The 13,390-nt window shown below is 38.3% G+C and overlaps 1 protein-coding gene across 9 annotated transcripts in view; it reads left to right on the forward strand.

Moving 5' to 3' along the window:
- The window catches only part of TRERF1 (transcriptional regulating factor 1), a 90,362-nt gene that overhangs the window by 62,103 nt on the left and 14,869 nt on the right, over window positions 1-13,390 (forward strand). For 4 of the 9 annotated variants that reach the window (XM_014056277.2, XM_087717729.1, XM_014056285.2 and 1 more), the window contains 6 exons: window positions 1,813-3,392; window positions 4,429-4,478; window positions 8,047-8,200; window positions 8,794-9,045; window positions 10,828-10,872; window positions 11,754-12,123. In XM_014056277.2, the coding sequence (XP_013911752.2) occupies window positions 2,022-3,392; window positions 4,429-4,478; window positions 8,047-8,200; window positions 8,794-9,045; window positions 10,828-10,872; window positions 11,754-12,123 (2,242 nt within the window). In that variant the 5' untranslated portion in view covers window positions 1,813-2,021. Of the gene's footprint in view, window positions 1-1,812; window positions 3,393-4,428; window positions 4,479-8,046; window positions 8,201-8,793; window positions 9,046-10,827; window positions 10,873-11,753; window positions 12,124-13,390 lie in introns of those variants that run through there. The other 5 variants (XM_014056311.2, XM_014056304.2, XM_014056318.2 and 2 more) reach the window with 5 other exon arrangements.

Consider the following 13,390-nt stretch of genomic DNA (forward strand, 5'->3'; position numbering starts at 1 on the left):
CATGCAAACCTATAGAGGAGTAAGAAAGTTCTTCATCAAAGGAACTGTAAGACAACATTCTGTTGGATGAACAGTCTGTCTTTTATTTACTATTGTCTTTGGCAAGCTGAACTATGCATTAATATTGAACCATTCAGCTCTCTAGGGTGCCACTTGGGTCTGATATATTTATCTTATGAAATGGCTTATAGTTGTTTTCATGCATACCTTTTACACCAATCAGCAAAAGAACACTAAATATTTAATAATAAAAACATTAATGTACTGTATAAAGAACAGTATAAAATATCAGTAGCTCAAAACAACAAATTAAGTCAACCTGTTGAAAGCCAGTAAAATTAAAAGGACTTTTGAGATTCTTGGTGCTCTCTGAGCTTGGTTGTTTGCTTGCAGATATTTCATTATCCCACTACGTAGCATCATTGGTGCTAGTGGGTGTGGGGTTTGTTCCCTGTTTATATAGAATATCTTGGCTTGCCAATATTGGTGCGTATATGATTTTCTCCTTGGTTTTTCCTTGATTAGGGTATTGTTTTCTGTTTGATTGTTAATCCCTTTTTATCTGGCTGTTGGCTGCTGGAGAGGATATGTTCTCCTCTTTTGATTTCTCCCTTAGCTTGTGTATCCTTAGCTCTTTAGACTAGTGTGTAAATATGGTGGATCTCTATGTGTCTTTGCCTAGCCCTCCATAGATGACAACAGTGTCAGCTAATCCTCCCCCTGGTAGAACATCCCATAAGGCTCTCTTTCTATACATGAAAGTATTTTTTTCTATGTGGCTATTCTCAGAACAGAAGCAGGATTCTCAAAATGCTGTGCATATATAGAGACTTCTGTTGGGGATTTAGTTCCAAAGCAGCGTAACACATTTTGAAATATGCTACTAAATAGATAGCCAATATAGCCAGGTTTAATCATGGGCCACCTTTCTGGCTAATACTGAAGATTTAGCTCAGTGTGGGTAAACATAAGCATATATATTGAATAAGGACTGCAGTGGCTGAAACGGCATTTTTTCCATTTGGAGGTAGGAGGTGTGTCATTTCTCAAAGAAGGCTGATGCACTGTTTTCTTCTTTGTTCTTCCCACCCCCACAAATCAATAGGAAATTGATCCACTGTTTCTTGAAGTTTGCCCTCAAGATTGGGCCTTGGTTCCTAGGGATTATAAAGAAGTCTGCATTGGGGCTATGATCTGTAAATAACCAAGCCCTCCATTAGCATAGGCTGCATGCTGTTAAAGCTATTTAAACTTCCAGAAACAAAGGTATTCCTAGGAACATTTGAAACTATGAATTTATTATTTTCAATGAGTGGGCAGCATAGTCTATAGCAGGGGTGTCAAACTGGCTGCCCCTGGGCTGGATGCGTCACACACAGGCCACACATACCCCAGCTCTGCAAAGCGAAAAAACATCGCGAAACGTCACATGACAGCAGCATGACATTGCGAGTTTGAAACCCGTGGTCCATAGATTTCATATAACCCTGGTTTCTCTTTTATGTCATTAGAGCACCTAGAAAATGGCAAACCACTAAGTGACTAAATGAGATTTGTTGTTGAGATTTTTCAGTAGGGAACATTGTGAAATTGATGTTTAGGGCTTAAGAAACCATAACAAGAAGATATTTTCATCCTTGGAAGAAGAAAAAACTCACCTTCCTGAATCTTTGTCCCTATTAGAAATGGGACAAACCTTCTTTCACTGGACACTACAGCCCAGCACTCCCAAATAGGAATAAAGTTTTGAACAGCTGTGTTTGTGGGGATATAGGATGATCGTAATTATATTCCTTTCTTTTTCCTTTACAGGTGACTAAAGCACAACAAATATCTTGGTTTCAGTAAAGGCTTTTTTTCAGGCCGAAGTGAAATTCACCATCCATAAAAAAATTCAGTTCTCCAGAACAAGTGGTCAAAAGAATAAAATAGGTTTGCAATGTTTTATTTTTAAGTTCTCGCAGGACTATATTATTTGATTGTGTTTTAAATGGTTCTTGCTGAGAGAAAAAGTGCTGAAAATGGGGGATCAGCAGACGTATAAGACAAACCACATAGTTAACAATAGCGAAAATGTATATTACCAGCAGCAGCACTTGAGTCCTCTGGCATCTGCAAACCACAGCTATGGAACTTCAGCCATGCATACGTCTCCAGAGTCTCCCCTCTCTCCCTCATTCCCTCATGATACCAGGGAAAACATGTCTTTGAATGTTGGGCCCAAAGGTCTTGGGCTAATGGATTCTCCCAGGCAAGCAGACTGGGCCCATTTGGTGTCCGGAAACCACCTCCCAGTAAGAAACAGTCAGCATGTCATGTGGAATCCAATGGCTCAAAGTGAACCGGTTGATGGCTTTGACCATCTCTGTTCCCAAAGCAATGACCTCAGGTCACAAAAAATTACCAGTGGGGTTTTGCATAAATTAGACTCTTTTGCCCAGGTGTTTGCTAGCCAAAACTTAAGAATCCAAGTGAACAATGTGTCTCAGAACATTCAGTCGCAGCCTCCAGTGATGGAGAATGCTGGCGATAGCGCGCTTCGACAATTGCTGTCTCAGAAACCTGCTGTGGAACAACAACTTGTGCCGAGATACCAGCAGATGCCACAGCAAGTCCATCCCGGATTTGGAAGTGCACAGCAAAAGCAGCAGATGCAGCTAATGCAACACCAGTCCCCTCTTTATTATGATAACCAGCAACATGTTGCCCACATCCCAATGCACTCTGCCATGCACCAGGGACAGACCCACTTGCAGCAAATGCATTCTCAACATTTGCTGCCACCACAGCTACAGCAAGATCAATACTATCTGCAGCAACAGCAACCCCATCAAGGACAGCACAGGCTCTTGGTACACGAGATGCAGCCTCAGCAGCAGCAACAGAGGCAGTGCCCCATGCAAACAGCTCAGTATTATCCAATACAGCCTATGATGCAACAGTTACAACAGCAGCAGCAGCAGCAGCAGATACAAACACAACTTCCTCCCTACCACCGGGATACTAACCAGAAGCCTCTGCACGAACCTCAGCAATACTCCCAAGATCGGGGTAATTCCATGCATCTTATACAGCTAGGAGCAGTCCCTCCGTATTTCTATCAAGATCAGCAGCAGTCCTTCAAACATTTGTATCCACAAAGTGTTCTGCATCAGCAACAGCCATCCAGTGATGCCAGTCAGCCTGATCATTACCAGAGTGATGGTAACACTCAGACATTGATGGATGAGCACCTGGGACTCCCTATGGCAGAGGGGACAGAAGATCCAGCAGCACAGGGCCTGAATTCTGTGGACAGCACAATCTCCCAACCATCTCTTAGACCTTCAACAAGTGTTCTGATGAATAACAAAAGACCTCAGCAGTTGTCTCCCAGTGCAGTATGGCCACAGGTATGTAAAACTTTGTATCTTACTAGTACTTTCTGATAACTAAGTTTAGAAAAAAATCTGTATTGTCTTATAACATACAGAAGGCATGCACGATTGTTTGTGAAATGTATACTTGGATTTCAATAATATGCTGAGACAACACCCCAGAAAAGTAAGTGGAGCCAGAACAAAAGCTTCATTCAGTATCGCTCCCATTGAAATTAAATGTAAAAATATGTTGGAAAAAATTAACACTTTCCCTTTTGTTGCATTAAAAATGATAATTCAGTAGCAGATTTTGGAAGGCTTTTGGGATAGGTGCCTTCAGACCTGGGGTTTCAGTCTTTGCATTTTATTAACAATAGTTGTCCAGTGAAATAGAAGAAGCCTTTTATGGCATTGAAATTTATGTTCTCTGAAACCATGGAGACAAACAGATGCTTCCATTGGCAGAGCCATTTTGTGAATCAGTAATATTTAACAATTTATTCCAACTGTCCATTTACGATGAACCAGTGAAACTGGGTTAGATGGTTCTAGATGTGATTAAAGAGTGTTTGCGGGTGGAAATCTGTATAAATGTAGAGATTCCACTGGAAATTTTTAAATGACTCTGTGCATTGGGCATTCTTAGAGGCCTACTTCCTGTGGAGTCTGTTTGATAAGGCACCACCATCCATTTGGCTCAGAAACACAATATCTGGAACAGGAGGCCTTTTTGTTTCTTCTCCAAGAGTTCAAATATTGCTTCCTGTTCTGATCTGAACTATGCAGGGTAGCAAGGTGATACTTTTAATGTCCTTCACAATCTTCCCAATATTTTAGACCAGGTTTTTTTCAAAATGTGTTTTGATGGGGTCCCATGAGAAACAACTAAGGACATTAAAAAAAGAACTCATTCACTTGACTGTAACCAATTTCCTATCACTAGAGCTTTGCCTCTTGATCAAGGTATGCATATGTACATTTGAAGGGTGCCTAGAGTAGGAAAAGTGGTACAGGCTATAATTAAACAACTTAACTGGTTTACTTAAATTTCTCCTATCTTTTTAAATAGCAGATCCAGTTACTTGATGGCAGACTTCCATCAGTTTCTCCTGAACAAAGGTATAGTTGTGATTGATTACTGATGTCTTCTAAAAATCCAAAATAGTGGCCTAAAAATCCAAAATAGTGTGCAAATAATCAACTATCTTGTAAGCAATCTTTGAGAGTGCTATATTGAAATATGGCAAAACTTTTGGTGGCCGTTATATCAATCTGTAGTAGAAGACCATATGACAATGATGTAGCCTTAGTTGTTAAAAATATAAAACTTAACCCTTAGCATGTGAATTAGATTTGTTCTATATCTAACTATTCTAGGTCAAAGCCTATTTAGATTCAGAAGGGAAATTCCATTTATCTCCAGTCATCTTAGTTGTGATCTTAGTTGTGATTGTTCTTCCTCCCCTTTCTCTTCTGAAGCTATGCCTCCAGCCTTTGCCTTCAACTGTAGGAACTGTATCATGGATAAATGTGACAAACTTTGAGGAGCCTCAAGTATGACCATCTGTGGAATTACAAGAGATCTTCTGATGATGCAGTGGCACCACTGGAAATGGGGATCCAATTTAAGACACGCTATAGTTTCATTTTCTCTCAATGTTTTTTGAAAGTAGAACTGAAGGCATCCTGTTCATATCTCAAAATTAAAAAACCCTCCCATTATATTAAAATTGAACCAAATTGTATAGAAAAGTTCAGTATTTGAGAGGAGTGGTTTGTTTTTAAGAAGCCTCTTTTTTCATAATTATTTGTGGGGGGGGACCACATCATCCTGAAATTCCGCAGCAATATGCCCAGTACCAAGATGATATAAGTAGAATTTGTATTTGGGCCACAGGAACTCTTGTGTTTAGTTTATTACTGTACATTTTTCAGATCTTACATAATTTTTCTTTAAGAATTGCTAACACAAGGGTTTGGTGCATACAGTGTTTCTACAGAAGGCTGTTTTGTCTTTCCTCCCAAATGAACTAAGCAGTTTTTCACAAAGTGATGTCTCAACTTTCCCAAATTCAATGGTGTATGAGGTGGAAGTTCGTTCTCCAAGCTTGTGGATTGGTTTCTATTTTATTACCAGGCTAGGTAATATCTTCAGTGGAGTTTAGGGGATGTCAATGTCAGTGTTCTTCTGCTTATAAGGGCTTTGTATGGTCAGTGTGATGAGAGGTCACGTCGGGTGAGGATCATGTCAGGAATTACCCTTCTGATGTGACCTCCGCATCACAAGACCCACTGGCCACACGTAGCCCTTACAAGCAGAAGAACACTGCCACTGGCATCTCCTAAACTCCGCTGAAGATGTTACCTAGCGTGGTAATGAAATTTTTTGAAACAAAGCTACAATCTTGGAGAACAAACCTCCACCCTCATTCTATACCTCAGTTACAGATATTCACCACTATCAATGGTGCATTCCTTAGGGTGGTCCCTTGTTGAGGGGTGCTTTCTCTTTAAAAAGTATTTAAACATTTTTTTGATACCTAGCCAGGTATTTGTCTCTTAGATGGCGGTGTCCTTTTTATATTAACCAAATTATAGTTTCACTTATGGATGGTTTTTCCCTGTTTCTTTTTTAAATATGCCTACCTGAAATAAAGGATACTTGTTAGAAGTGGCATGGCCATTGTCATTTCTTTAGCTGGCAAGAACACATGCCCTCTGTCTCTTCATAACTCATGGCTAGAACACCATGACCCAAAACATCTTCTATTGATGTATGTTTATTCTACTAAAGAACAACAACTTTAGCACCTTTGCTCAAAATAAACTGGTTTCAGATATTTACCCTATGCTATAGATGTTGAATGAAACTTTTGTGGACAAACTAGTTCAATGGATTGTGTTTTGTGAGGCACTTCTGTCTGTCATATTCAGGAAAGATAATTAATGAGAAAACGCCAAATTGTACCTATGCAGATGCACAACCTATTTGTGTTGCTCATGTATTAAAAATCATCTAGAAAAAATCTTACTTTAAAACATTATGCACCATCAGTTAGTGTAGAATTTAATTGAGTCATTGCATAGAGCAAAGAATTACGGAAAAAGTTTGTTGCTAATTTAATGTTTCAGATTTGGTGAACTGATGAAGCCCTTTATAAATAAAATATATTTATCTGCACTCTTTTGCATTTAAAACTTAGATTTTTATCATTCCTTTTTTGTTAAATAGGACTTGCCAGTTGCTTCAAAGATCTGATTTAACAAACTTCCTTTTCTTTGTTATGATCATGACTTTCAAGTTACTTATCAGTTCTTATTTTCTCATACACAATCAGTGTAATCAGTAAAATTGCTTCATTCTTGACATTGAGTAATTAACATCAATATCAATGTTACCAAATTTAACAAATCAAAAGAAAAGTAAAGGTAGGGAACAGCAAGTAATTTAAAACAGCCCTCAAACCATTACAAATTAATTTAAATATTTTGTTTATATAAACAAGTAATTAAAATGATGCTTTTCATCCATTTTCTTTTATATACACAGAACTGAGATTGCTACATTATTGCAATTAATACAACACTATTTTCTGTTTCCTTTTTAAATATCCATATTTACAACATTCAAACTCCACTATATTGTTGCCATGTGTGATTATTGTATGCTTTGAGCTTGATCACAATGTTAACATCCCACTGGCATGTTCTTACAGTCAATATCCAAGTACTGATTCTTACTAAGATTACCATAATGACATAAACTCATAGCTGAGATTAAATATAACTTAAAGGTTTTTCAATATCTGTTGTATTACATGCTTTCAATCATTATTTGTTACATTTCAGTTGCATTTAGATGCATATGGTTACAACAGTTTCTCACAAAGCCTTTAGATGAATACACAAGTACATTGCTAGTATAGGCTCTGACATCAATTATGCCACTTGTCATGGATGCCAACAAGTTGGAATAAATGACTGCACTATCAAAATATATACCGAGGCTTCCATCTGGCAATCAAATCTGCTACTCGTCGGGTCTTACATAGGCGGTTACATCTGCAGCAAGTGTTGATGACTGAAAGATGGGGTTTTCGTAGGTCATCTAATGGATCACTGAGTAATACATGAAGAGTGTTCCTATTTTTCAATATGATCCTGTATATAATTACTCCAGTATCTCTCTTAGTGGGAATTACTTTCCAAGGATAAAACTTTAACCCTGTTGTGTCTTCTCTGCATATTGAGAACACTGCTATGAATATTTACTCTGCTGTTCTGTAGATGTTTATACCAGTACTTGTTATAAATTTAAGTCCTGTTTGTTTATTCGTTTACCTTAAGCTTTATTCGTTTACCTTAAGCTTTGTTGACTTTTCAGTAAAGGTAGTAGTACATTCCCACAGATTTGAAACTTGATCTTCTTAATAGTTATTGAGGCCTTCTAGAAAACACCTCCAACAACTGTTTTAGTATAATACATGATAGCAAGAACCGTAGGAATTAGGGGATGGCTGAATTAATCGTGACTATTTTGTTTGGGTGTTTTATTGGATTCAAACATTTGATCAGGCTGAGGTTTCAGAGTCCTCCCATTCCAAAACTGTTCTGTGTATATTAATTATAATGTATTTAGGAGAACTATTTCTAAAACAGCACCTTTTTTCTCTATCTCTTGTAACAGCAATGCTTGTGATAAAGAAACCTACATTGAAAGATCCGAACCCAAGAGCAAACTGACATGCTCTGTATGTTTCAAAGAGTTTAAAAGTTTACCAGCTCTAAATGGTCACATGAGGTCCCATGGAGGGATAAGGGCATCTCCTATCTTCAGACAGGTATCAATGCTTGTGTATTTCTTCCCCTTTTCTAAAATTTGCTGCTTGCTTAACTATGTCTGTTGTTAAAAATATATATTCTGGAGCTTGCTATTGTCCAAAAAAAGTCTTTTTCCAGCTTTGCTTCCAAGTGTATTAATTCTCCATTGTTGACGTGTTAGCTGATGTTATATATAAGAAAAGAACTACGTCTCCCATAGGCTTTGGCCGACCTCCAGTTGAACAGGGTTCCTCACTGAGTATACTTCAATATCCTCCTTATTGTTTGAATAGTTTTAAATACAATAAACTTTTCAATACAACTATGTTTTTTTGTTTCCTTCTGTCCAGTTTTCTTGTGTTCCTTTTGGACACAGGTTTCCAGTGAGGATATGTTTTGTAACGGAGGAATCATGTTAAATCTTTTGCAGCAACAATACTTGAGGCTTAATTCATTTATTCCAAGGTAGCAGGAACTTACTTTAGTCCCTGCTAATATTTCTTTTAAAATATTTCTTTTAAAATGCCCCAATGTTCATGCTGCCTATGAATATTCTAGTGATGACCAGGCGTTTGAAGTTGTGGGTGAAAGCTTTTAATAATTGTCTGTACAGGAGGATGGGGAGAACCTGCCACAGCAGCACCAGCAGGAACAGCTGCCCTCCGAAGTGGATAGCTTTGCGCCTATCGTCATGCCTGTGTCTGTCCCTGTAAAGGTTCTGTCGCCTGAGCCCAGCAAGCAGGCCAGTGATGGCTGTGCCCTGGTCAAAGACAAGCCTGTCTCAGATGATGAGATGCCTGTCCTTGTGAGGATGATCTGTTCTCCAGCACATTCCCCTAACGCCATCAGCCCGTCTACCTCTTCTGTGAGTGTTCTCTTCTTGCCACTAACTGTGCCGTAGGAGCCTAATAAATCCCTTTGCGTTACATCAATGCTTTGAGAACTTTTCCAGTTATTCCAAAGCCAGTGTTAATTACTCTTCTATAATGGTCCAAAAATTTCAAAGCAGCAAACACAATGAAAAACAACAAAGGGATTTGTTATCTTTAATGTTCTTTGTGCTGGCTTATTTTACTGTTGCAGCTGGCTGAGAGCCAGTTTGTTTTCTTCTTGAAAACAGTCTACTTGTGTATTTGTGTGCATGCCTGTGTGCCCATGCATTTTGCCAGGGATTGTTTCCAGAGAATAAGCATTGTAAAAGGCTTGAGCCTGACACTTTCTTTTCTTGAGATAAGCATCACTTTTTCTTCAATAAATTATTGTTATAAGCCTGTTATAACTGTCTGCTGTCTTAAGTGTAAAATTTGTGTCATGTAGCATGCAAGTCCAGGAGAGGCTACTGAAGCTGATGAAACTTAAGCAGCCCTGACCTCTGTCTTGGATCTCCCATGTCAGTCAGCTGCCAGTTTAAATTTTCAAGTTGGGTTCTCTGAGAGATTATGGAAAACTCATATTAATAATTGCCCATGAAGGCCTTCTCTTTATTTGTAAAGGCCATCTTGTGTATAGACTTAGTTCTGATATCACACACGTTTATCCAGAATTACATCATTCATTCTACCCTGCTTTAACCAGAAAGCAGTGCAGTTTTATTGAATCCAGAGGAACAATTAAATAATCTCACAGAAACAGAAAGAAGAATGCATGAACTTGTCTTCCACTGTTTTTTTTTTGTTTTTTTTTTGCATAATTCCTTCTTGGGAAACTGATGCTATATAACCAACTTTTGGGAAAGTGCAGTCTGAAACAATAGGAGCAGACAGCAGATGATCTTTTAAAATCTCTAGCCCAGGGGTAAAATTCAGCAGGTTCTGAAAGGTTCTGGAGAACTAGTAGCGGAAATTTTGAGTAGTTCGGAGAACTGGCAAATACCACCTCTGACTGGTCCCAAAGTGCGGAGGGAATGAGGATTTTGCAGTATCCTTCCCCTGCCATGCCCACCAAGCCATGCCCACAAAACCGCTAATAAAAAAATTGAATTTCACCACTGCTCTAGCTTTCTTAGCGTATTCAACCTAGGAAGTCTTTAACAGAATTGCAGTGCATCGGTTCTCCACTTTTTTGTTATTTAATTTAACAGCAGCTTCAGACAATAATTTGGAAAGAAATCTGTAAGGTCCTTTTGCATTACTTTCCTAAGAAAATTGAACACACACTCCAGGAAAGGACAGTTATGGGGGAATGACTCGAGAAGGAGCAGCCTCACAGTATTAGATTCCATTAAGCCAATGTCTGACTTTCTAATGCAACTCCTTCTAAAATTATAGGACAACTTTTTAACAGATTTTCTGGATCATTCTTCACTTAATTACTGATTGATCATTATTTCCTGAAAATTAAATGGTGTCTTTGTCCAATCACCCTGTAAATATATTGTTTTACTTTTTGTATGTAAAGAGTTTTGTGAAATACAACTATTAAAAATGGGCAAAATATGAGCAATAGTAAAAAATAATTAGAGTCTATCAACAAAATAAACAGGAAGCAAAATCTACAGCACTTATTTTTAAAAAGTGACATAAATGTAAATACAGGAAGTCATGCATCAGTAAGAAAGGCCTGACTACTTTTAATAATGAAAGTTTATTACAAAACTAAACCAGCGGATAAAGCTGTAAAAGTTTAATAATAGTTTTATATTTTTCAGGCTGTGCTGATGTACCCAAAGAGTGGATCCCAGGTCAGCAGAAAGGTCTCTGGTTTACCACAGTCCATGCTAAGTTTAAGTTGGTGAATGTGTCTCACCAATTGAAAAATCCCTCCCTTGATATATCATGAACAAACTAGGACAAGATGGGACAAATGTTATTATATTTTATTTATTTATTTATTATTGTTGTATCCTGCCTTCCGCTAAGATGTGGGGTCACGCCTTATTTTATCTTTGTAATCTATATGCAAGTTTGATCTGTGAGAAAGAGATTGCCTTAAATCAGTGGTGATAACCTTTTTGTTGTCGTGTGCTGAAAGCATGCGTGCCCAAACTCATAATGCAATGCATGCATGCGCACACCCATGCGCTCTGGTCCCCCATGCACATGACCCCCACATCCCATTTTGGGCCTACCAGGCCTCCCTGCAGCCTCCTGGGACTAAATTAAATCTAAATTAGATGAAAAAGAGGGGCAGAGACTAAAATGCAGCAGTGAAAATAAATAAATGCTACATTCCTATAAATGCCTTCATTAGTAAATAGCAACTTAAGGAAGAATATTTAAAAGTTAGGCAACCCAGTCTCCTGAGTCAGGAAATTTCATCATGAAGATAAAGCCATTCTTGAAGCTCTTTGTTCCCATCACTGGTCTTCATTACAGTCCTGGCATAAAAAAGTACTCTCCGTTGGATCTTAAAATGCTGGCAGACTGTCATGAGAGGAAGTAATTTGGGAAATCCTCTTTAAACCTGATTCCCAATAGTAAGATGAGAGTAGATGTATTGCTCTGTTGAAGTCAGAATGCAACACCTGTAAGTTGGAAGATTCATGTTTTGATGTTTCACTGAAAAATGGTATTGGGCTAACTGATGTATGCTTGAATACACTTACTATTACAACAACAACCTTTGTATTTTCAGGAGCCCAATAGAAAGCATCAGCAAAGTATCACCAACTCTGAAGAAAATATCAAATCTTTTCAAGACAAGAAAAAATACCGCCACAGACCCGAACCACTCTTTATACCACCTCCTTCCTTCAATCTCAGTGCATCTCACTCAGGGGCTACTCTGTACCAAAGCCAACTTCGCTCCCCCCGTGTTTTAGGAGACCATCTAATTGACAAGAATCATAATCCTCCACCTTATACACCACCTCCCATGCTTAGCCCCATACGGCAAGGATCTGGACTCTTCAGCAGCGTCATCATATCTTCTCATGGTACATCTCACCCTCAGCTGCCCCTTACTCCCCTGACACCCACTCCACGGATTCTCCTCTGTCAATCTAGTAAGTATGTTGTAGTGTAGTATAGATGTTGCTCACATAAGAACTACCAGTTTTATACGCTGGTGGATGATAATAATGTTGGCTTAAATTGATTCTGCTTTGTACTTCTTATAGTGTTCTAGATATAATTACTTTGTTTCAGATGGGTTCATGAAGAAATGCAGAAAATCCATGTATGCTGATTTGGGCTACTTCCTTTATCTCTTAAATGTGGCTCAGAAATTCAGTTACAGCAGTCCTTGTTCAGTGACCAGAATTCAGTCATTAAGCAAAGTGATTGCTCAGTGAAACTGTGACCGTACTTATAATTTTACTTCAGTTTTGCTTTGCTTTGCTTTACAGACCTGTGAAGGTCCTAAATGCAAGGGTAGGTCATTAAGTTAAATTTTTCATCACCGTGGACTTTCCATTTTTACTGCAATCAGTTGATGCAAAGAATCATGTCCTTGAAACTAGCAAATTGGACAGCTTTGCTACACCACATGGAAACATTTTTTTAATCTCATTACTGCAGATACAAAAACATTGCTTGCAGTCTTGAATAATTGTCTTGGGGGGTGTAAAATAAAATAGTCTTACAAAGTAGTATATCATGCAAGGATCCTGTTAGTAACTGTTTTCTAAACAATGGGGAATCGTATGTAAAGATACAATTGCCGGTAAAGGTAAAAAGTAGGTTTTACATGATCTGTTGGTCTGTTTAATATCATTGGTTTTTTTTGTGTGGGGGACTGGTACTAGCTCCCCAAAGTGACCTTCCCTACTCCAACCCCTTCCAGTTACAAACTGTCTAGTTTGGTTCTGCAACCAAACAAGACAAACACAGACTTCAACGGATAATTAGAGTTGCAGAAAAACAATTGCTGCCAAGCTGCCTTCCATTGAGGTCCTGTAAACTGCACGAGTCAAAAAGAGGGCTGTGAAAATATCTACAGACTCCTCACATCCTGGACATAGATTGTTTCAACTCCTACCCTCAAAACAACGCTGTAGGGCACTGCGCACCAAAACAACTAGACACAAGGACAGTTTTTTTCCCCGAACGCCATCACTCTGCTTAACAACTAATTCTCACAACACTGTCAAATAATTTACTAAGACACTATTACTATTATTCTTCTCTTCCTTCCTAGTATCTCTCTATTCCCAGTTATTACTATAACCATGTTGCTTGTATCTTTCAATTTGTATTGTTTTATTTGTTTCCTAGTATGATTTGATAGCTTATTAGTGTAACTTTGACTATCACTAAGTGTTGTATCTTTTA

The sequence above is a fragment of the Thamnophis sirtalis genome, unplaced genomic scaffold (assembly GCF_051295495.1).
Source record: "Thamnophis sirtalis isolate CommonGarterSnake01/CBP01778 unplaced genomic scaffold, rThaSir2_p1.2 scaffold_6, whole genome shotgun sequence".
NCBI lineage: Eukaryota > Metazoa > Chordata > Lepidosauria > Squamata > Natricidae > Thamnophis > Thamnophis sirtalis.